Source organism: Danio aesculapii, chromosome 6, assembly GCF_903798145.1.
Source record: "Danio aesculapii chromosome 6, fDanAes4.1, whole genome shotgun sequence".
NCBI classification, from domain to species: Eukaryota; Metazoa; Chordata; class Actinopteri; order Cypriniformes; family Danionidae; genus Danio; species Danio aesculapii.
In genome coordinates, this window is record NC_079440.1 from 209614 (window position 1) to 231256 (window position 21643).

Consider the following 21643-nt stretch of genomic DNA (forward strand, 5'->3'; position numbering starts at 1 on the left):
CTGAAAACACAGAAGCACCAAAAGACGAACAGCAGAGCTGCGAAAGCCAGATTAACCGAGTCAGAGCCGCTGATGTGGGAATGGCGGATCACTGAGCGCTGTGTACTGCAGACCACTGAGCTCAGACACACACTGAACAGTGTTACAGCAGCTCATCAATAACATCTGATCTGAACACAGAGGGGTTCTGTCTCGTCACTGATAAACACTGGCGAACTCATCTCAAAACACACACACACACACACACGTCCAACTCTTTTATTCAGAATAAACATTTACAGTAATCAACTCAAGATTCAGCAGGACTCAAACATCATGAACAGTCCGTCTGTCCGTCCATCTGTCCAGCACCGACACCAGTCTGTGGATGGGGAATCTCTCCATGTTCTGCTGAAGCGCTGCACACTCGATGATGGAGGACACACACACACACTCACACTACACCAACACACAGCAGCAGCTTCACCATTACAGACCTGACATGAAGAAGCCTGTGTGTGTGTGTGAGAGAGAGAGATCAGCTTGTGTGAGTGTGTGTGTCTGTGTTGCTCAGTTCAGCCAGCTGGTGTTGAGCTGTGTCTGGTTCTTGATGCTCGTGTCCATCTTCAGCACTTCTCTGACTGCCATGGTGGCGTAGGTGGAGGACGGCAGAGAAAACTCCATCTTCAGCGCACAATACTTCCCTTCTGCGCTCACACACACACACACACACACACACACAGTTAGTGCGCTGACAGAAATGCAGTGTTAGCTGTATAAAGTGTGGATATACACCAGCACTGACAGTACAGGATGAGGAATCAGGGCAGTTTTTAGCTTAAATACTGAGTGTGTGTGAGAAATGTTCATCACAGACGCCTGACCTCTGACCCCACTCAGTGCTGGAGACGTGACACAGTGACTGTCAAGACCTGGGCTCTGTTCTTCACACCTCGCTTAAATGATCTAAGCTGATTTAGCAGATCCTGGATCTGTTGATCTTGATAACTGATCTCTGGATAATTTGGTTCATAAATCAGATTCAAATGTGTGGATGAACTGATCTGAGATCTGTGTGTTGTGAAGGACAGATCTATCCATCCTCCAAATCATGATCAGCAATGCAGCGATTGGCTGACGGCACAGCAGCGTGATGACATCATCTGATTAATATTCAATTATTCATGTGAGCTAAACGACATCAGATGAGCAGTAAAAGGTTTATTAAATATGACACAATAACTCTCCACATTTGTTGTGAGCTGCAGACGCTACACTTTCATGTGTCGAGAGTCTTCATCATGTATATCAATGCAGATCAATGTGTTCAGTTCTACATTTAGAGTCTTTATTACAGTAGTCTATAGGCCTGCTCAAGGTTTTAATCGCTGTAAGGAATAACTGCATAAATTAATTTTGCATTGAAAAAGCATTTTGATATCAGTAAAGGTGTCGATCACCGGTATATAAGTGATAAAACACGTGCACGACTGCATAAATTATTATCCTGAATTTAAAATAAGGCGAATATTGCGCATGTACGAGTTTGTATCTAACAGTTCATATCAATAACTTCTCTATCAGGTGGCAGTCTTACTTTTATTTCGGAGTGCAGATTGCGTAAGTTTCATTAATTTATATTTTTTAGCTTTATATATCTATATAGTTAAAATATATTTACTATTTTCCCAAGTGTGTATAACTACTGTAAGAAAATATCAGCACTTGGTTCATACTTTCAGTATTACCTTTGCTTGAACTGACCTGATCTAATCCTGTTTATATGAGATGAGCTGCTGCTACTGAGCAGGTTTGATCTATCAGAACTGTTGCTATGACAACAGATCTCAGATCAGTTCTGAAGAACTAAACGATCCTGGATCATGTCAAATCATCAATATACAAATCCAGCTAATTGAGTCATCCACGTACAAAGAACAGACCCCAGATGAGTGTGTGTGTGTGTGTGTGTGTGAGAGACAGAGTGTATGTAGCACCTGAGGCGGTATGTGTGTGTGTGTGTGTGTGTGTGTGTGTGTGTGTGTGTGTGTGTGTGTGTGTGTGTGTGTGGCACCTGTGAGGTAGACTGGAGCCGGTTTGTTCTCCAGCCTCTCCAGGTCTGTGTGGACGAGAGGCACTCGAGGGTCATCATACTGGACCAGCTCCCTGCAGAGAACGGAATAATGAGGGTCAAGATAACGAAGAGACGCCGATGAGAATCGAGATAACGAAGAGACGCCGATGAGGGTTGAGATGACAAACAGACGCCGATGAGAATCGAGATAATGAAGAGACGCCGATGAGGGTCGAGATAACGAAGAGACGCCGATGAAGATCGAGATAACGAAGAGACGCCGATGAAGATCGAGATAACGAACAGACACCGATGAGGGTCGAGATGACAAACAGATGCCGATGAGAATCAAGATAACAAACAGACGCCGATGAGAATCGAGATGACAAACAGACGCCGATGAGAATCGAGATGACAAACAGACGCCGATGAGAATCGAGATGACGGACAGACGCCGATGAGGGTCGAGATGATGAACAGACGCCGATGAGGGTCGAGATGACGAACAGACGCCGATGAGGGTCGAGATGACAAACAGACGCCGATGAGAATCAAGATAACAAACAGACGCCGATGAGAATCGAGATGACAAACAGACGCCGATGAGAATCGAGATGACGGACAGACGCCGATGAGGGTCGAGATGATGAACAGACGCCGATGAGGGTCGAGATGACGAACAGACGCCGATGAGGGTCGAGATAACGAACAGACGCCGATGAGGGTCGAGATAACGAACAGACTCCGATGAGGGTCGAGATAACGAACAGACTCCGATGAGGGTCGATATAACGAACAGACGCCGATGAGGATGGAGATAACGAACAGACGCCGATGAGGGTCGATATAATGAACAGACGCCGATGAGGGTCGAGATGACGAACAGACGCCGATGAGGGTCGAGATGACGAACAGACGCCGATGAGGGTCGAGATAACGAACAGACGCCGATGAGGGTCGAGATAACGAACAGACTCCGATGAGGGTCGAGATAACGAACAGACTCCGATGAGGGTCGATATAACGAACAGACGCCGATGAGGGTCGAGATGACGAAGAGACTCCGATGAGGGTCGAGATAACGAACAGACTCCGATGAGGGTCGATATAACGAACAGACGCCGATGAGGATGGAGATAACGAACAGACGCCGATGAGGGTCGATATAACGAACAGACGCCGATGAGGGTCGAGATGACGAACAGACGCCGATGAGGGTCGAGATAACGAACAGACGCCGATGAGGGTCGAGATGACGAACAGACTCCGATGAGGGTCGAGATAACGAACAGACTCCGATGAGGGTCGATATAACGAACAGACGCCGATGAGGATGGAGATAACGAACAGACGCCGATGAGGGTCGATATAACGAACAGACGCCGATGAGGGTCGAGATGACGAAGAGACTCCGATGAGGGTCGAGATAACGAACAGACTCCGATGAGGGTCGATATAACGAACAGACGCCGATGAGGATGGAGATAACGAACAGACGCCGATGAGGGTCGATATAATGAACAGACGCCGATGAGGGTCGAGATGACGAACAGACGCCGATGAGGGTCGAGATAACGAACAGACGCCGATGAGGGTCGAGATGACGAACAGACTCCGATGAGGGTCGAGATAACGAACAGACTCCGATGAGGGTCGATATAACGAACAGACGCCGATGAGGATGGAGATAACGAACAGACGCCGATGAGGGTCGATATAATGAACAGACGCCGATGAGGGTCGAGATGACGAACAGACGCCGATGAGGGTCGAGATAACGAACAGACGCCGATGAGGGTCGAGATAACGAACAGACTCCGATGAGGGTCGATATAACGAACAGACGCCGATGAGGATGGAGATAACGAACAGACGCCGATGAGGGTCGATATAATGAACAGACGCCGATGAGGGTCGAGATGACGAACAGACGCCGATGAGGGTCGAGATAACGAACAGACGCCGATGAGGGTCGAGATGACGAACAGACTCCGATGAGGGTCGAGATAACGAACAGACTCCGATGAGGGTCGATATAACGAACAGACGCCGATGAGGATGGAGATAACGAACAGACGCCGATGAGGGTCGATATAATGAACAGACGCCGATGAGGGTCGAGATGACGAACAGACGCCGATGAGGGTCGAGATAACGAACAGACGCCGATGAGGGTCGAGATAACGAACAGACGCCGATGAGGGTCGAGATAACGAACAGACGCCGATGAGGGTCGAGATAACGAACAGACGCCGATGAGGGTCGAGATAACGAACAGACGCCGATGAGGGTCGAGATAACGAACAGACTCCGATGAGGGTCGATATAACGAACAGACTCCGATGAGGGTCGATATAACGAACAGACGCCGATGAGGATGGAGATAACGAACAGACGCCGATGAGGGTCGAGATAACGAACAGACGCCGATGAGGGTCGAGATAACGAACAGACTCCGATGAGGGTCGAGATAACGAACAGACGCCGATGAGGGTCGAGATAACGAACAGACGCCGATGAGGATGGAGATAACGAACAGACGCCGATGAGGGTCGAGATAACGAACAGACTCCGATGAGGGTCGAGATAACGAACAGACTCCGATGAGGGTCGAGATAACGAACAGACTCCGATGAGGATGGAGATAACGAACAGACGCCGATGAGGGTCGATATAATGAACAGACGCCGATGAGGGTCGAGATGACGAACAGACGCCGATGAGGGTCGAGATAACGAACAGACGCCGATGAGGGTCGAGATAACGAACAGACTCCGATGAGGGTCGAGATAACGAACAGACTCCGATGAGGGTCGAGATAACGAACAGACGCCGATGAAGGTCGAGATAACGAACAGACGGCGATAAGGGTCGAGATAACGAACAGACTCCGATGAGGGTCGAGATAACGAACAGACGCCGATGGGGATGGAGATAAAGAACAGACGCCGATGAAGGTCGAGATAACGAACAGACGGCGATAAGGGTCGAGATAACGAGGTTATTTACCAGCTAACGTCGTTGGGTCGGATCAGCACTCTCCTGTAGGCTCCAGCCAGAGAATAATCTCGAACTTTGTGCCGCATGTTATCGATGTCCAGGTTATCGGCGCTCAGCATCTCCCTGTATCCTTGACCCACTGTGGAGAAACACACACGTCAGACAGTCCATCTCCATGGTGACAGGCTGGGTTACCCAGAATTCCTTACCGCTGTGTGTGGGATAAATGACATCAAACCCCGGCAGCGGCATCACCACATCATGAATGGAGTGTTTCTGTGCCTCGTCTGCTGACAGAACATGAGCGGAGCCTGGAACACACAGAGACAGCTCAGCCATCTTCATCATTACCATCTTCATCCTCATCTTCCTCACTCACCCCCTCTGAGGATCAGGTCTCCCTCCACAGCTCTGAGCCCGTAAGCGTCCACACGTTTGCTGACCATACAGTTCCACACATAGCTCTGATAGCTGTGGATGTACATCAGCCTGTTGTTGCGAGGGATCTGAGGATGGACACACACACACACACAACTGAACTCCAGCTAGATTGGGGTGGTGTTGTGTGTGTCAGGTGGTGTATAGTGACAGCACAGTGTGTGTTGTTTCTCCCACCAGTGCGAATGCGGTGATGATGTTGTGTTTGCCATGTCTGGCGAGTCCCCGCAGCAGCTGACCCTCCACACAGCGCTTCACCGGAAGCTTGCGGAGCGCTGCGGCGGGGTCCTGGGTTCGAGCCCACTCCTCTCTGCACTTCACCAGGTAACCCTTCTCCGCTGTGCGCACACGCACACACACACACACACACACACACACACACACAGCAGCCCGTGAATAACACTAATCACAGCGCTCTACAGCTCCTAATACTGACGCGTCTGCTCTATGCTAAACTCTGCAGTGTGTGTTTTACACCGCCAGAGGAGCAGTGTGAAGCTCTGCAGGGGCTCCTCATTAACAACTACTCTTACTGAAGGTCTTTAATCAAACACTCATTAATGTCACTGCTGTGTTCCCCAATGAGGAGAACAGAGAAGCGGCTGACCTCCAGGACGAGGCTTTAGGATCAGATCCACCACCTCCTTCCAACTGTTTTGCAGGATCGCCCTGAAGGAGGAGAAGGAGAAGAGGAGGAGAAAAATATCAAAAGCTGTAAAACTGGAGTGTGTGTGTGTGTGTGTGTGTGTGTGTGTGTGTGTGTGTATCTGACCTGCCGACACGGTGTGTGGGCACGGCTGTGGTCCCGAAGCGTTGCATGCCATAGTAGTTGATGAATCCGGTGTTCTGCAGCGAGTTCATGGCCTGATCCACCTGCTGCGGAGAGCCGGAGATGTTCCTGCAGCGCAAAACAACATACTGTAGAACAACTGTACATACTGTAATCTTCACATTTATTCTGCATCTATCCTGCGAGCACACAAAGCACTCCGCACTCGAGTATAATAGAGCGGGTTTACAGTATATCGGTGTATAATAGAGCGAGTTTACAGTATATCTGTGTATAATAGAGCGAGTTTACAGTATATCTGTGTATAATAGAGCAAGTTTACAGTATATCTGTGTATAATAGAGCGGGTTTACAGTATATCGGTGTAAAATAAAGCGAGTTTACAGTATATCTGTGTATAATAGAGCGAGTTTACAGTATATCGGTGTATAATAGAGTGGGTTTACAGTATATCTGTGTATAATAGAGCGAGTTTACAGTATATCTGTGTATAATAGAGCAAGTTTACAGTATATCTGTGTATAATAGAACGAGTTTACAGTATATCAGTGTATAATAAAGCGAGTTTACAGTATATCTGTGTATAATAGAGCGAGTTTACAGTATATCGGTGTATAATAGAGCGAGTTTACAGTATATCGGTGTATAATAGAGTGGGTTTACAGTATATCTGTGTAAAATAGAGCGAGTTTACAGTATATCTGTGTAAAATAGAGCGAGTTTACAGTATATCGGTGTATAATAGAGCGAGTTTACAGTATATCGGTGTATAATAGAGCGAGTTTACAGTATATCTGTGTAAAATAGAGCGAGTTTACAGTATATCTGTGTAAAATAGAGCGAGTTTACAGTATATCTGTGTATAATAGAGTGGGTTTACAGTATATCTGTGTAAAATAGAGCGGGTTTACAGTATATCTGTGTATAATAGAGCGGGTTTACAGTATATCTGTGTATAATAGAGCAAGTTTACAGTATATCTGTGTATAATAGAGCGAGTTTACAGTATATCGGTGTATAATAGAGCGAGTTTACAGTATATCGGTGTATAATAGAGCGAGTTTACAGTATATCTGTGTAAAATAGAGCGAGTTTACAGTATATCTGTGTAAAATAGAGCGAGTTTACAGTATATCTGTGTATAATAGAGCGGGTTTACAGTATATCTGTGTATAATAGAGCGAGTTTACAGTATATCTGTGTATAATAGAGCGAGTTTACAGTATATCGGTGTATAATAGAGCGAGTTTACAGTATATCGGTGTATAATAGAGCGAGTTTACAGTATATCTGTGTATAATAGAGCAAGTTTACAGTATATCTGTGTAAAATAGAGCGGGTTTACAGTATATCTGTGTATAATAGAGCGGGTTTACAGTATATCTGTGTATAATAGAGCGAGTTTACAGTATATCTGTGTATAATAGAGCGAGTTTACAGTATATCTGTGTATAATAGAGCGAGTTTACAGTATATCTGTGTATAATAGAGCGAGTTTACAGTATATCTGTGTATAATAGAGCGAGTTTACAGTATATCTGTGTATAATAGAGCAAGTTTACAGTATATCTGTGTATAATAGAGCAAGTTTACAGTATATCTGTGTATAATAGAGCGGGTTTACAGTATATCGGTGTAAAATTAAGCGAGTTTACAGTATATCTGTGTATAATAGAGCGAGTTTACAGTATATCTGTGTATAATAGAGCAAGTTTACAGTATATCTGTGTATAATAGAACGAGTTTACAGTATATCAGTGTATAATAAAGCGAGTTTACAGTATATCTGTGTATAATAGAGCGAGTTTACAGTATATCGGTGTATAATAGAGCGAGTTTACAGTATATCGGTGTATAATAGAGTGGGTTTACAGTATATCTGTGTAAAATAGAGCGAGTTTACAGTATATCTGTGTAAAATAGAGCGAGTTTACAGTATATCGGTGTATAATAGAGCGAGTTTACAGTATATCGGTGTATAATAGAGCGAGTTTACAGTATATCTGTGTAAAATAGAGCGAGTTTACAGTATATCTGTGTAAAATAGAGCGAGTTTACAGTATATCTGTGTATAATAGAGTGGGTTTACAGTATATCTGTGTAAAATAGAGCGGGTTTACAGTATATCTGTGTATAATAGAGCGGGTTTACAGTATATCTGTGTATAATAGAGCGAGTTTACAGTATATCTGTGTATAATAGAGCGAGTTTACAGTATATCGGTGTATAATAGAGCGAGTTTACAGTATATCGGTGTATAATAGAGTGGGTTTACAGTATATCTGTGTAAAATAGAGCGAGTTTACAGTATATCTGTGTAAAATAGAGCGAGTTTACAGTATATCTGTGTATAATAGAGTGGGTTTACAGTATATCTGTGTATAATAGAGCAAGTTTACAGTATATCGGTGTATAATAGAGCGAGTTTACAGTATATCTGTGTATAATAGAGCGAGTTTACAGTATATCTGTGTATAATAGAGCGAGTTTACAGTATATCTGTGTATAATAGAGCGAGTTTACAGTATATCTGTGTATAATAGAGCGAGTTTACAGTATATCTGTGTATAATAGAGCGAGTTTACAGTATATCTGTGTATAATAGAGCGAGTTTACAGTATATCTGTGTATAATAGAGCGAGTTTACAGTATATCGGTGTATAATAGAGTGGGTTTACAAGATATCTGTGTATAATAGAGCGAGTTTACAGTATATCAGTGTATAATAGAGCGAGTTTACAGTATATCTGTGTATAATAGAGCGAGTTTACAGTATATCAGTGTATAATAGAGCGAGTTTACAGTATATCTGTGTATAATAGAGCGGGTTTACAGTATATCGGTGTATAATAGAGCGAGTTTACAGTATATCTGTGTAAAATAGAGCGGGTTTACAGTATATCTGTGTATAATAGAGCGGGTTTACAGTATATCTGTGTATAATAGAGCGAGTTTGCAGTATATCTGTGTATAATAGAGCGAGTTTACAGTATATCTGTGTATAATAGAGCGAGTTTACAGTATATCTGTGTATAATAGAGCGAGTTTACAGTATATCTGTGTATAATAGAGCGAGTTTACAGTATATCGGTGTATAATAGAGTGGGTTTACAGTATATTTGTGTATAATAGAGCGAGTTTACAGTATATCTGTGTATAATAGAGCGAGTTTACAGTATATCTGTGTATAATAGAGCGAGTTTACAGTATATCTGTGTATAATAAAGCGAGTTTACAGTATATCTGTGTATAATAGAACGAGTTTACAGTATATCTGTGTATAATAGAGCGAGTTTACAGTATATCTGTATAATAAAGCGAGTTTACAGTATATCTGTGTATAATAGAACGAGTTTACAGTATATCTGTGTATAATAGAGCGGGTTTACAGTATATCAGTGTATAATAGAACGAGTTTACAGTATATCTGTGTATAATAGAGCGGGTTTACAGTATATCAGTGTATAATAGAGCGAGTTTACAGTATATCTGTGTATAATAGAGCGGGTTTACAGTATATCAGTGTATAATAGAACGAGTTTACAGTATATCTGTGTATAATAGAGCGGGTTTACAGTATATCAGTGTATAATAGAGTGAGTTTACAGTATATCGGTGTATAATAGAGCGAGTTTACAGTATATCTGTGTAAAATAGAGCGAGTTTACAGTATATCGGTGTATAATAGAGTGGGTTTACAGTATATCTGTGTATAATAGAGCGAGTTTACAGTATATCTGTGTAAAATAGAGCGAGTTTACAGTATATCGGTGTATAATAGAGTGGGTTTACAGTATATCTGTGTATAATAGAGTGGGTTTACAGTATATCAGTGTATAATAGAGCGAGTTTACAGTATATCGGTGTATAATAGAGTGGGTTTACAGTATATCTGTGTAAAATAGAGCAAGCTTACAGTATATCGGTGTATAATAGAGTGGGTTTACAGTATATCTGTAGATAAGACAGTATAGACAGGCTGACCTGAGCACCACGGTGAAGTGATTTCCCTGCAGTTCTCCCAGCTTCAGCGGATGCTTCTTATAGCAGAAGTTTCCCAGCTTAAGGTTCATCAAGCATTTGTTGAGGTGAGACAATCTCTCAGCGCTGATCCTGCAAACACACACACACTGATCTGTGAACAAACTCACTCACTCACACACTCACTCACACACACTCACACACACACACACACACACACACACACACACACACAGATTTCAGACTGCTCACTTCAGCACGGCGATCTCCTGCACGCTGATGGCTCTCTTGTCTTTGGTGCCCATGTAGGAGAACATGTTGGGTCTGACCCTGCAGAAACACACGCACACCTCAGTGTGGCACAGACACACACACAGTTTAGTGTAATGCAGGGTCAGCCTCGTGACCTTTGACCCACCTGAGGAATCGGGATAGGATGTTGATGGCCTCCATGGTGTCCTTATTCTCCTTATAGAGCACAAAATGGCAGAAACTCCCGCGGTTCTTTGGCCATGAATGTTTTCGAGGGGCTTTTGGGTGAGAGACATGAAGACAGGACAGATCAGCTAAATACAGAACAGCCTGAAACTACACTACACTGAGCTCTTAATCACTTCATTTCAACTTCTCACAGAAAACACAAATTTACCATGTGAACAACGCAATAACAACCATCTGATGCCAAAAGAAGGAAAGACACGAGCTGAGTTTAGACTGATCTTACCTGCCGAGGGTCTGAGCTCTGTCCACAGGAGGAGGAGCGATAGAGGAATAACAAAGCGATAGAGGAATAAAACAGCATTACAGAGCGATAGAGGAACAACAGAGCGACAGAGAAACAACAGCATTACAGAGCGACAGAGGAACAACGGAGCATTACAGAGCGATAGAGGAACAACGGAGCAATACAGAGCGACAGAGGAACAACAGAGCATTACAGAGCGACAGAGGAACAACAGAGCATTACAGAGAGACAGAGGAACAACAGAGCATTACAGAGCGATAGAGAAACAACAGAGCATTACAGAGCGACAGAGGAACAACAGAGCATTACAGAGCGACAGAGGAACAACAGAGCATTACAGAGCGACAGAGGAACAACAGAGCATTAAAGAGCGACAGAGGAACAACAGAGCGACAGAGGAACAACAGAGCATTACAGAGCGACAGAGGAACAACAGAGCGACAGAGGAACAACAGAGCATTACAGAGCGACAGAGGAACAACAGAGCATTACAGAGGGACAGAGGAACAACAGACCGACAGAGGAACAACAGAGCATTACAGAGCGATAGAGGAACAACAGAGCATTACAGAGCGATAGAGGAACAACAGAGCATTACAGAGCGACAGAGGAACAACAGAGCGACAGAGGAACAACAGAGCATTACAGAGCGACAGAGGAACAACAGAGCATTACAGAGCGACAGAGGAACAACAGAGCATTACAGAGCGATAGAGGAACAACAGAGCATTACAGAGCGATAGAGGAACAACAGAGCATTACACAGCAATAGAGGAACAACAGAGCATTACACAGCAATAGAGGAACAACAGAGCATTACACAGCAATAGAGGAACAACAGAGCATTACACAGCAATAGAGGAACAACAGAGCGACAGAGGAACAACAGAGCATTACAGAGCGATAGAGGAACAACAGAGCGATAGAGGAACAACAGAGCATTACAGAGCGATAGAGGAACAACAGAGCGTTACAGAGCGATAGAGGAACAACAGAGCGTTACAGAGCGATAGAGGAACAACAGAGCGTTACAGAGCGATAGAGGAACAACAGAGCATTACAGAGCGATAGAGGAACAACAGAGCATTACAGAGCGACAGAGGAACAACAGAGCATTACAGAGCAACAGAGGAACAACAGAGCATTACAGAGCGATAGAGGAGCAACAGAGCATTACAGAGCGACAGAGGAACAACAGAGCGACAGAGGAACAACAGAGCATTACAGAGCGATAGAGGAACAACAGAGCATTACAGAGCAATAGAGGAACAACAGAGCATTACAGAGCGATAGAGGAACAACAGAGCGATAGAGGAACAACAGAGCATTACAGAGCGATAGAGGAACAACAGAGCGATTGAGGAACAACAGAGCATTACAGAGCGATAGAGGAACAACAGAGCGATAGAGGAACAACAGAGCATTACAGAGCGACAGAGGAACAACAGAGCATTACAGAGCGACAGAGGAACAACAGAGCATTACAGAGCGACAGAGGAACAACAGAGCATTACAGAGCAATAGAGGAACAACAGATCATTACAGAGCGATAGAGAAACAACAGAGCATTACAGAGCCATAGAGGAACAACAGAGCATCACAGAGCGATAGAGGAACAACAGAGCATTACAGAACGATAGAGGAACAACAGAGCGATAGAGGAACAACAGAGCATTACAGAGCGATAGAGGAACAACAGAGCATTACAGAGCGATAGAGGAACAACAGAGCATTACAGAGCGATAGAGGAACAACAGAGCGATAGAGGAACAACAGAGCATTACAGAACGATAGAGGAACAACAGAGCGATAGAGGAACAACAGAGCATTACAGAGCGATAGAGGAACAACAGAGCGATAGAGGAACAACAGAGAATTACAGAGCGATAGAGGAACAACAGAGCATTACAGAGCAATAGAGGAACAACAGAGCGATAGAGGAACAACAGAGCATTACAGAGCGATAGAGGAACAACAGAGCGATAGAGGAACAACAGAGCATTACAGAGCGACGGAGGAACAACAGAGCATTACAGAGCGATAGAGGAACAACAGAGCATTACAGAGCGACAGAGGAACAACAGAGCATTACAGAGCGACAGAGGAACAACAGAGCGACAGAGGAACAACAGAGCATTACAGAGCGACAGAGGAACAACAGAGCATTACAGAGCAATAGAGGAACAACAGAGCATTACAGAGCAATAGAGGAACAACAGAGCATTACAGAGCAATAGAGGAACAACAGAGCATTACAGAGCAATAGAGGAACAACAGAGCATTACAGAGCAATAGAGGAACAACAGAGCATTACAGAGCAATAGAGGAACAACAGAGCATTACAGAGCGACAGAGGAACAACAGAGCGACAGAGGAACAACAGAGCATTACAGAGCGACAGAGGAACAACAGAGCATTACAGAGCGACAGAGGAACAACAGAGCATTACAGAGCAATAGAGGAACAACAGAGCATTACAGAGCAATAGAGGAACAACAGAGCATTACAGAGCGACAGAGGAACAACAGAGCATTACAGAGCGATAGAGGAACAACAGAGCATTACAGAGCGACAGAGGAACAACAGAGCATTACAGAGCGACAGAGGAACAACAGACCGACAGAGGAACAACAGAGCATTACAGAGCGATAGAGGAACAACAGAGCATTACAGAGCGATAGAGGAACAACAGAGCATTACAGAGCGATAGAGGAACAACAGATCATTACAGAGCGACAGAGGAACAACAGAGCATTACACAGCAATAGAGGAACAACAGAGCATTACAGAGCAATAGAGGAACAACAGAGCATTACAGAGCGATAGAGGAACAACAGAGCGATAGAGGAACAACAAAGCATTACAGAGAGTGTCTGTAAGAGAGAGTGTGTGTGTGTGTGTGTGTGTGTGTGTGTGTGTGTGTGTGTGTGTGTGTGTGTATGTTTGTGTCGGGAGGGAGCAAGGAGCAGAAGTGGAGATGCACAGACCAGGAATAAGAAGCAGCCACTCATGCAGATTAGGTCAGAGGGCATTTAGGTGACACACACACACACACACACAGTACCTGCCAGCGCCGTCTTGCCGGCCGCATGATACGCCACAATCACCCGCTGCCCATCACGCTCCTCTGTCTTGGTCTCTAGGCCGGGAAACAAAGTCTTCACCGCTCTGTGCAAGAGTGTGCGCTGCTCCTTCGAGTCCTCTTGCACCTGAAACACACACACACACACACAGCATTGAAGAGCGAGTCCTGTTTCCCAGCATGCAGTGTGTCTGCTGACGCCTCACCTGGATGAACACCTGTCCCTCTTTATTCCTGAAGAGCTGCAGGTCCTCCAGCTGCTGTTTCTGCTCCTCGGAGAGAGTCTGCGCCTCTGCGGAGCTGCTCTCACTCGGGTCCTGTGGCACACACACACACACGCATGTAGGCAGACATACACACAGGTGGACACACACACAGGAGGAAAACACACAGTCAGTAGGGCGTCCACTGAAAGCCCTGATTCACTGTGATTTTCACACACTGATATTAGAGATAAGCCAGCGTCAGTCTGCCTCCTGCAGCACCGCCCCGATCAGAGCACGGCAGATCAATAATGGATGAACACCAGACACTCAGCAGCAGGAGAGGAGGAGCCGTCTGGCCTGGTGAACTCCTCCAAATCAACAACGTCTGTGTTAAATCCTACACCGACCAGATTACTGAAGCACTTGTTTTCAGGAGTTTCTGAACCTGTTCTTAATGTTTTGAGTTCATCCCTACTCTTAAGATACGTCCCTAAAACTCTTACACTAGCTGTCATTACGCCTCCGATTAAAACCCACAGCTGGATCCCAGAGAATCAGTCAATTATAGACCCGTTTCACAGCCGCCTTCTCTATCAGAGACGCTAGAGAGAGCCGTATCTGCTGAACCATGATCCTACAGAGAAACACCATCTGAGAGAGTAAATCTGGATTTAGAGCGTTTCACAGCAGAGACAGAAACTCTCCTCAGAGTTACACATGACCTGCTCCTGCCGTCCGATCACGGCTGCATTTCTCTCGCAGTGTTACTGGACCTCAGTGCTGCGTTTGACTCAATCCACCATAATATTGTCCTCGATAGGCTTGAAGATGATGCTGGTGTTCAGGTCTGATCTGTCTGAGTGTTATCAGTGTGTGTCAGTTAATGAAGAGGCTTCATCCAGATCAACAGTACACTGTGGGGAACCACAAGCCTCAGCTCTGGGTTCTTTACTCTTCACACTATATATGCTACCGCTAGGAGATATCGTTATCCACATGGAGTTAGCTTCCACTGTTATGCCGATACACAACTTCATCTCCTCTCAACCTGATAACGGACAGATTGTAGAGCTGATATTAAACACTGGAGCTAAATTCAGATGAAACTGAGGTCTTGCTTATTAGACTCACACCCAGAAACCCAGAGCACTGTCTGAGCCGTGATGGCTCTTCAGTTCAGTCCTCGTCTTCAGTAGTTTGGGGTGATGTCTGACTGCAGCCTGTGGCCAGATTTCTGCATCTGTAACTGCATTTAATCATCTTAATGCTGCCAAATGTCCACATGTGCTGTCAGTGTGTGATGCGGAGCAGCTGATTCCTGCGGTCATGCGCTGTTATCGGTGTCCTGCAGGCCTGATGAACACACTCCTGCTGGAGCTCAGAGATATGATCATATTAGAGCGGCTCTGTCAGCTCCGCAGCGGCTCCCGGCTAATCATCAGATCAAATATTATTGACTCCCTACACACACATCACTCCTACATCTCTGTTCCCAATCACATGTGTGTGTGTGTGTGTGTGTGTGTGTAAAACACACCAGTCTGTCTTGCTCCTCTGCTGGAACACACAGATCATCCAGACGCACCATCCGGCCCTCCTTATTGATCTCGTGCACCACAAAGTCTGAATACCTGCATACAGCAAAAACATGTTCACACACACACACACACACACACACACACACACACACACACGCACACGCACGCACACACACACGCACGCACACCTCTCCTTCAAGATGCCGCTGAAGCCGGTGTGTTCGCTGATGAATCTGTGTATGCCCACGTCTGCTTCAGTGAGGCCGTGCTTCATCATGTCAGCGAAGCTCTCCTCCTCCTCCTCTGGCTCCTCCTCCTCCTGTGGCTCCTCCTCCTCCTGTGGCTCCTCCTCTTCCTCCACCCTGATCCTCTTGGCGCTGTGCTGCTCTTCATCAGGGCAGGAGCGTTTCTCTGCGCCCAGAGTCACTGAGGCCGCCGTGTCCTCCATCAGTCTGACACACACACACACACAAACACAAACACACAACCATCAGTGTACACAAACACACACCTGACCTTCAGTACACACACATTCACAGAGGTTAGTGGTAACGATTTACATTTACTTGAGTAAAACTGTTGGGTCACCCTAACCCTTTCTGAGAGATGATGATGATGATGATGTGTACTTTTACTCTTCAGCACAGTGGAATGAACCACTAACTATTCCAGCATATCCAACAGATGCCCTTACAGCCACAACCCAGTACTGGGAAACACCCATACACACACACTCATACACTACGGCCAGTTTAGTTGATCAGTTCCCCTATAGCGCATGTGTTTGGACTGTGGGGGAAACCGGAGCACCCGGAGGAAACCCACACCAACACGGGGAGAACATGCAAACTCCACACAGAATCACACACTGACCCAGCCGAGACTCGAACCAGAGACCTTCTTGCTGTGAGACCACAGTGCTGACCACTGCACCACCATGACACCCAAGTAAATTGGAGAGAAGTCATTACTCTTACTCCTCTACATTCGGCGGCGCTCCTCCGTTAGTCAGATGATGATAAACATGTTTATACGAGTTGTTTGCGAATATCGCGAGGCGCCGCATTGGGAAGGGTTGTGTCGCGAGAGGTTGCTATAGAGACACATCTCCCGCTTTCAGTTAGAGTGTGTGCTCCTGTGTTGGAATGAAGGCTGAAGTCGAGGAAGACGTGATAGCTTATACTGCGGTCACGCCATGGCCAGCTGACGGTCACGCTGTCTGTGCACTAACAACAACAACAACAACAACACCTTTTACCTATGGGCGCCTTTCAAAGCACTCAAGGACCCCTTACAGTATGTCACAGGCCCATCATAAAACACAAGACAGAAGAGTAATAAACATGATATTAATCCAGAACATCATTAAAAGCAACCCTGAACAGAAAAGATTTTATCTGGGATTTACAATTGGAGATAGTGGAGAGTCAGTATAGAGAGTCCACGTGATGGCAGGGATTTCCATAACTGCTGCTGTGCCGCTAAAAGCCCTGCCACCAAATGACTTCATCCTAAAATTTGGAACTGATAACAGTTCAGCAGCAGAAGATCTCAGTGAGCATCGAGGAGTGCACCAGTGAAGATCAGAGAGGTAATCGGGTGCCAGGTTGTGAAGAGCTTTGTAAGTTAATAGAAGAATTTTATATTGTACACGATAAAGAACAGGAAGCCAATGCGAGTGAAAGAGGATTGGGGTTATGTGTTCAGAAGCACGCGAGCGGGTGACTACTCTAGCTGCTGAGTTCTGGATTAGCTGTAATTCAATTCAATTCTCCTTTATTTGTAGAGCGCTTCTACAATGTAGATTGTGTCAAAGCAGCTTCACACAGAAGATCATAGTGAATGTAAACAGTGTCGTTCAGTTTTCAGAGTTCAGTTCAGTGTGGTTTAATATTCACTACTGAGAGTCCAAACACTGAAGAGCAAATCCAACCATGCGCAGCTCTACAGATCCTGAACCATGCAAGCCAGTGGCGACAGCGGTGAGGGAAAAACTTCACCAATTGGCGAAAGTGAAGAATTAAAACTGCTGGAGAGAAGACAGGCTCAGTTGGGCACCACCATTTCTCCTCTGGCCAAATGTCTTGAGCAGAGCTGCAGTCTAGGCACCAGAGGCTGGAGAACGCTGGACGTCAGCAAGACTCTTCTGTCCCTGGAGCATCACAGGAATCGGTCTCATGCTCTCCACTCCTCCATGACCACCACAGCATCTGCTGTAATCTGTGAAGTTGGTTGAGGAATACCATATAGGAGGTAAGCAGAGCGTGAACAAGCACTTCAGTACTTCGTTGAGATAGTGAAGGGCGAAGTTTTGCGATGTTATGTAAATGAAAAAAGGCAGCTCATGAAATATTACCAATATGCGAATTAAACGAAAGTAAACCGTCTAGTATAACCCCAAGAGCTTATGGCTCATGAGGTAGAGCCAACCAGAAGAGCTTCAGTGTATTCCACTGTAAAACGTTACTGATCATTAATATCTCGCAGGCATTTAGTCAGATCGGAGGGGATGGGATGGAGCAATCTTTGTAGACAGATAAACTTGCGTATCATCAGCATAAAAGTGAAAATTTATGCCATAAGAACCAAATATATGACCTCAAGGTAAAATAAAAGAGGACCCAATACAGATCCCTGAGGAGCACCACGAGCGACTGAGCCTGCAGAGCGACTGAGCCTGCAGAGCGACTGAGCCTGCAGAGCGACTGAGCCTGCAGAGCGACTGAGCCTGCAGAGCGACCGAGACTGCAGAGCGACCGAGACTGCAGAGCGACCGAGACTGCAGAGCGACCGAGACTGCAGAGCGACCGAGCCTGCAGAGCGACTGAGCCTGCAGAGCGACTGAGCCTGCAGAGCGACTGAGAGTGCAGAGCGACTGAGAGTGCAGAGCGACTGAGACTGCAGAGCGACTGAGAGTGCAGAGCGACTGAGCCTGCAGAGCGACTGAGCCTGCAGAGCGACTGAGACTGCAGAGCGACTGAGCCTGCAGAGCGACTGAGCCTGCAGAGCGACTGAGCCTGCAGAGCGACTGAGCCTGCAGAGCGACTGAGCCTGCAGAGCGACTGAGCCTGCAGAGCGACTGAGACTGCAGAGCGACTGAGCCTGCAGAGCGACTGAGACTGCAGAGCGACTGAGCCTGCAGAGCGACTGAGACTGCAGAGCGACTGAGACTGCAGAGCGACTGTTCTTTACCCGGACAGACTGTTTACTGTCACTTAAGTAAGATGTAAACCAGCAGAGGGCATTATCAGCGAGTCCAATTGAGGCCAGTCGATCCAATCATGTTGAACGATTAAAGAGTTAAAGAGTTTCCACTGTGTTTATCGGACCGGGTCACCCGCGGCCTCAAGAACAGCCTGTGTTTCACTCCAAGATGTCAACAAGAAGAGTTGAATAACGTGATGCACGCTGAACATAGATCTGACATCACAGCCGATACATGAGTTACAGCTCCAACCTGAAGAACACACAGTGGTGCCAACATCATCCCAGTTTAACCCAATAATGGGTTAAACTACAGGATCTGTGTTTAATGGAGTAACTGATTAGCCCTGCACATATCACTCATTCACACTGTTAACCATTATCACATTTCAGCATTACTCTACATTAAAATGGTGATTATATCAATATATCGCTGATTTTACAGCACTTTTCTAATCATGATAGCTTCAGTAACTCAGTTCTAATCCCGGGTTTCTCTTCGTCATGATGACAGCACATCAGCGTTACCGAGAGACTCTACTGCAGGGATTTCCCATCAGACACTGTTAAACTCTCACTCGAGACAGCTTTAAGAGTGTTACATTCACTTGAGTGTAGATTTTGCAGACTCTGCGCGCACACACGCACGCGCGCACACACACACACACACTGACCATCAGCGCACGCACACACACACGCACACACACGCACACACGCACACACACACGCACGCACGCACGCACGCGCGCGCACACACACACACACACACACACACACACACACACTATCAGCGCACACACAAACACTGACCATCAGCGCGCGCGCGCACACACACCATCAGCGCGCACACACTTACCATCAGCGCGCGCGCACACACACACACACACGCACACACACACACGCACACACACACTGACCGTCAGTACGTACGTACGTACCTACACACACACACACACACACACACACACACACACACACACACACACACACACACACACACACACACACACACAGACACACAGACCATCAGTACGTACTTCTATATACACACACACACGCGCGCACACACCTGTTCTCTGAGTGCTACACACACACAGTAAAGCCGATCTCCGGTCGCTTTTCCCCGGACAGCAGAGGCGCGCTTTACCGCAGAGCAGCAGACACACCGTGCAGAACTCTGAGCGGTGATGGTGATGAAGAAGATGATGTAGGTGATGAAGAGTGTACCGTGAAACCCGCGCCGAGCCGCTCCGCGAACATCCACACGTGCGACTCTCCCATACCCCGGAAACAAACTCTGCCCGAAGGCCCGCCCCCTGCAGAACGTCATTGACTTACACCGCTGTCAATCATACCCCACAGCAAATGGGAGTGTGCGTTCAGGTTTGGCAGCGTCTGATGCGCACAGAGCAGATCTCCTGAGGTCAGAGAAGACAGTAACCGTGCGTTCACACCGAAAGCGGCGAGAGCGTCAAAAAAAGCCGGAAATCATTCATTTTCAATGAGAGCCGGCGGCGAGGAGCAGCGCGGCGCGTCTCCGCCAGGAGGTAAAAGTCAACTTTATGGTAATGAGCTATGACGCGGTTCGGCGGCGAGCAATCAGAATGAAGAAGTCCACCGCTTCAGAGGAGTCCAGAGAACACAGACCTGTGAACTTTGGTTCCGACCACAGTTGTTCTCAGGGGTTTGATTAAGGCTCGTTTCCACTGACTGGTACGGTACGGTACGGGTCAGCTTATCAGGCTTGCGTTTCCACTAACAAGGGTACCCTTTTGGTTAGGGTTAGGATTATTTATTGAAGAGTCCTTCACAGAGAGTGCAGCTCTGCCTGAGAGCACAGGTAAAGGTGTGTGTGATGCAGCCAGTTTAGAAACTCCATGAAATAAAGCTGATCTGCAGTTTGATCCTCTTCCTCTGGTGTTGTATCCCAGTTCAATGCTCCATGTCGGACTCATCAGATGGTCAGTGTGGGTCAGTGTGTTCATCTAAAACTCTACACCACAGGTGTCCGACTCAGCTCTTGGAGGCCTGCAGCTCTGCTCCAGCTTAAAGAAAACGACTTACCTCAGTTTCCACGAAAGGACAGAGGAAACCATGGGTGAAATTAATTAGACGGAATGAATGCCCTTCATTTCAAGTGATATGCCAGAGTCCGCTCATGTGCAGTGTGCACGTCAAAGCGGAGATCATTATGTTTTATCAAATATTGGTGGTCTTAGATTCATTTAGATGTGAAATTATAATATAGACAAAATTCCAGTTAAGTTATCTGCCTTCTGCAAACAAGTGCTCCTATCAAGATCATTAATATATAAGCATAATTTCCCCCATATTGGAATAATAGACAACTAATACAAATGCTATTTATTACAACAGAATTAATTTGGTTAGTCAGTTTTATAATAAAGATGGTATAGTTTTCTTACAATGAATTCCTTTCTCATCACAGTATCTCAATAACCCTGCAAGCGTTTAACTGTTATTGGTTTAATTCCTTCAGAGACCCATATGTTATTTAGTGGTATTAATCAAGACCATCGTCTTCTAATTTGACTAAATCTTATGTTGGCAAAACTTGTTTTACAGTAAACATCAAGAGTAATAAT

At 45.8% G+C, this 21643-nt stretch overlaps 1 protein-coding gene across 1 annotated transcript; it reads right to left on the reverse strand.

Annotated features, from left to right (window-relative positions):
• Positions 1–244: 244 nt before the first annotated feature.
• Positions 245–20341, reverse strand: pus7 (pseudouridine synthase 7). The gene is made up of 16 exons (XM_056459232.1): positions 20107–20341; positions 16022–16285; positions 15833–15926; positions 14296–14406; positions 14072–14216; positions 10681–10792; positions 10515–10592; positions 10266–10394; positions 6264–6389; positions 6099–6160; positions 5669–5829; positions 5433–5559; positions 5263–5364; positions 5063–5192; positions 2054–2145; positions 245–686 (listed from the first exon to the last, which is right to left on the reverse strand). Exons 2-16 carry the CDS (start codon positions 16279–16281, stop codon positions 550–552), a joined length of 1866 nt encoding a protein of 621 aa, XP_056315207.1. The 5' UTR covers positions 16282–16285; positions 20107–20341; the 3' UTR covers positions 245–549.
• Between the last annotated feature and the right edge of the window lie 1302 nt (positions 20342–21643).

Coding starts and splice junctions, on each gene's coding strand:
- pus7 (XM_056459232.1), bottom strand. CDS start 16,281: ATGGAGGACACGGCGGCCTCAGTGACTCTGGGCGCAGAGAAACGCTCC. Junction 14,407..15,832: donor CAGAGGAGCAAGACAGACTG/GTGTGTTTTACA, acceptor TGTGTGCCACAG/GACCCGAGTGAGAGCAGCTC. Junction 5,193..5,262: donor CATTTATCCCACACACAGCG/GTAAGGAATTCT, acceptor GTTTCTCCACAG/TGGGTCAAGGATACAGGGAG.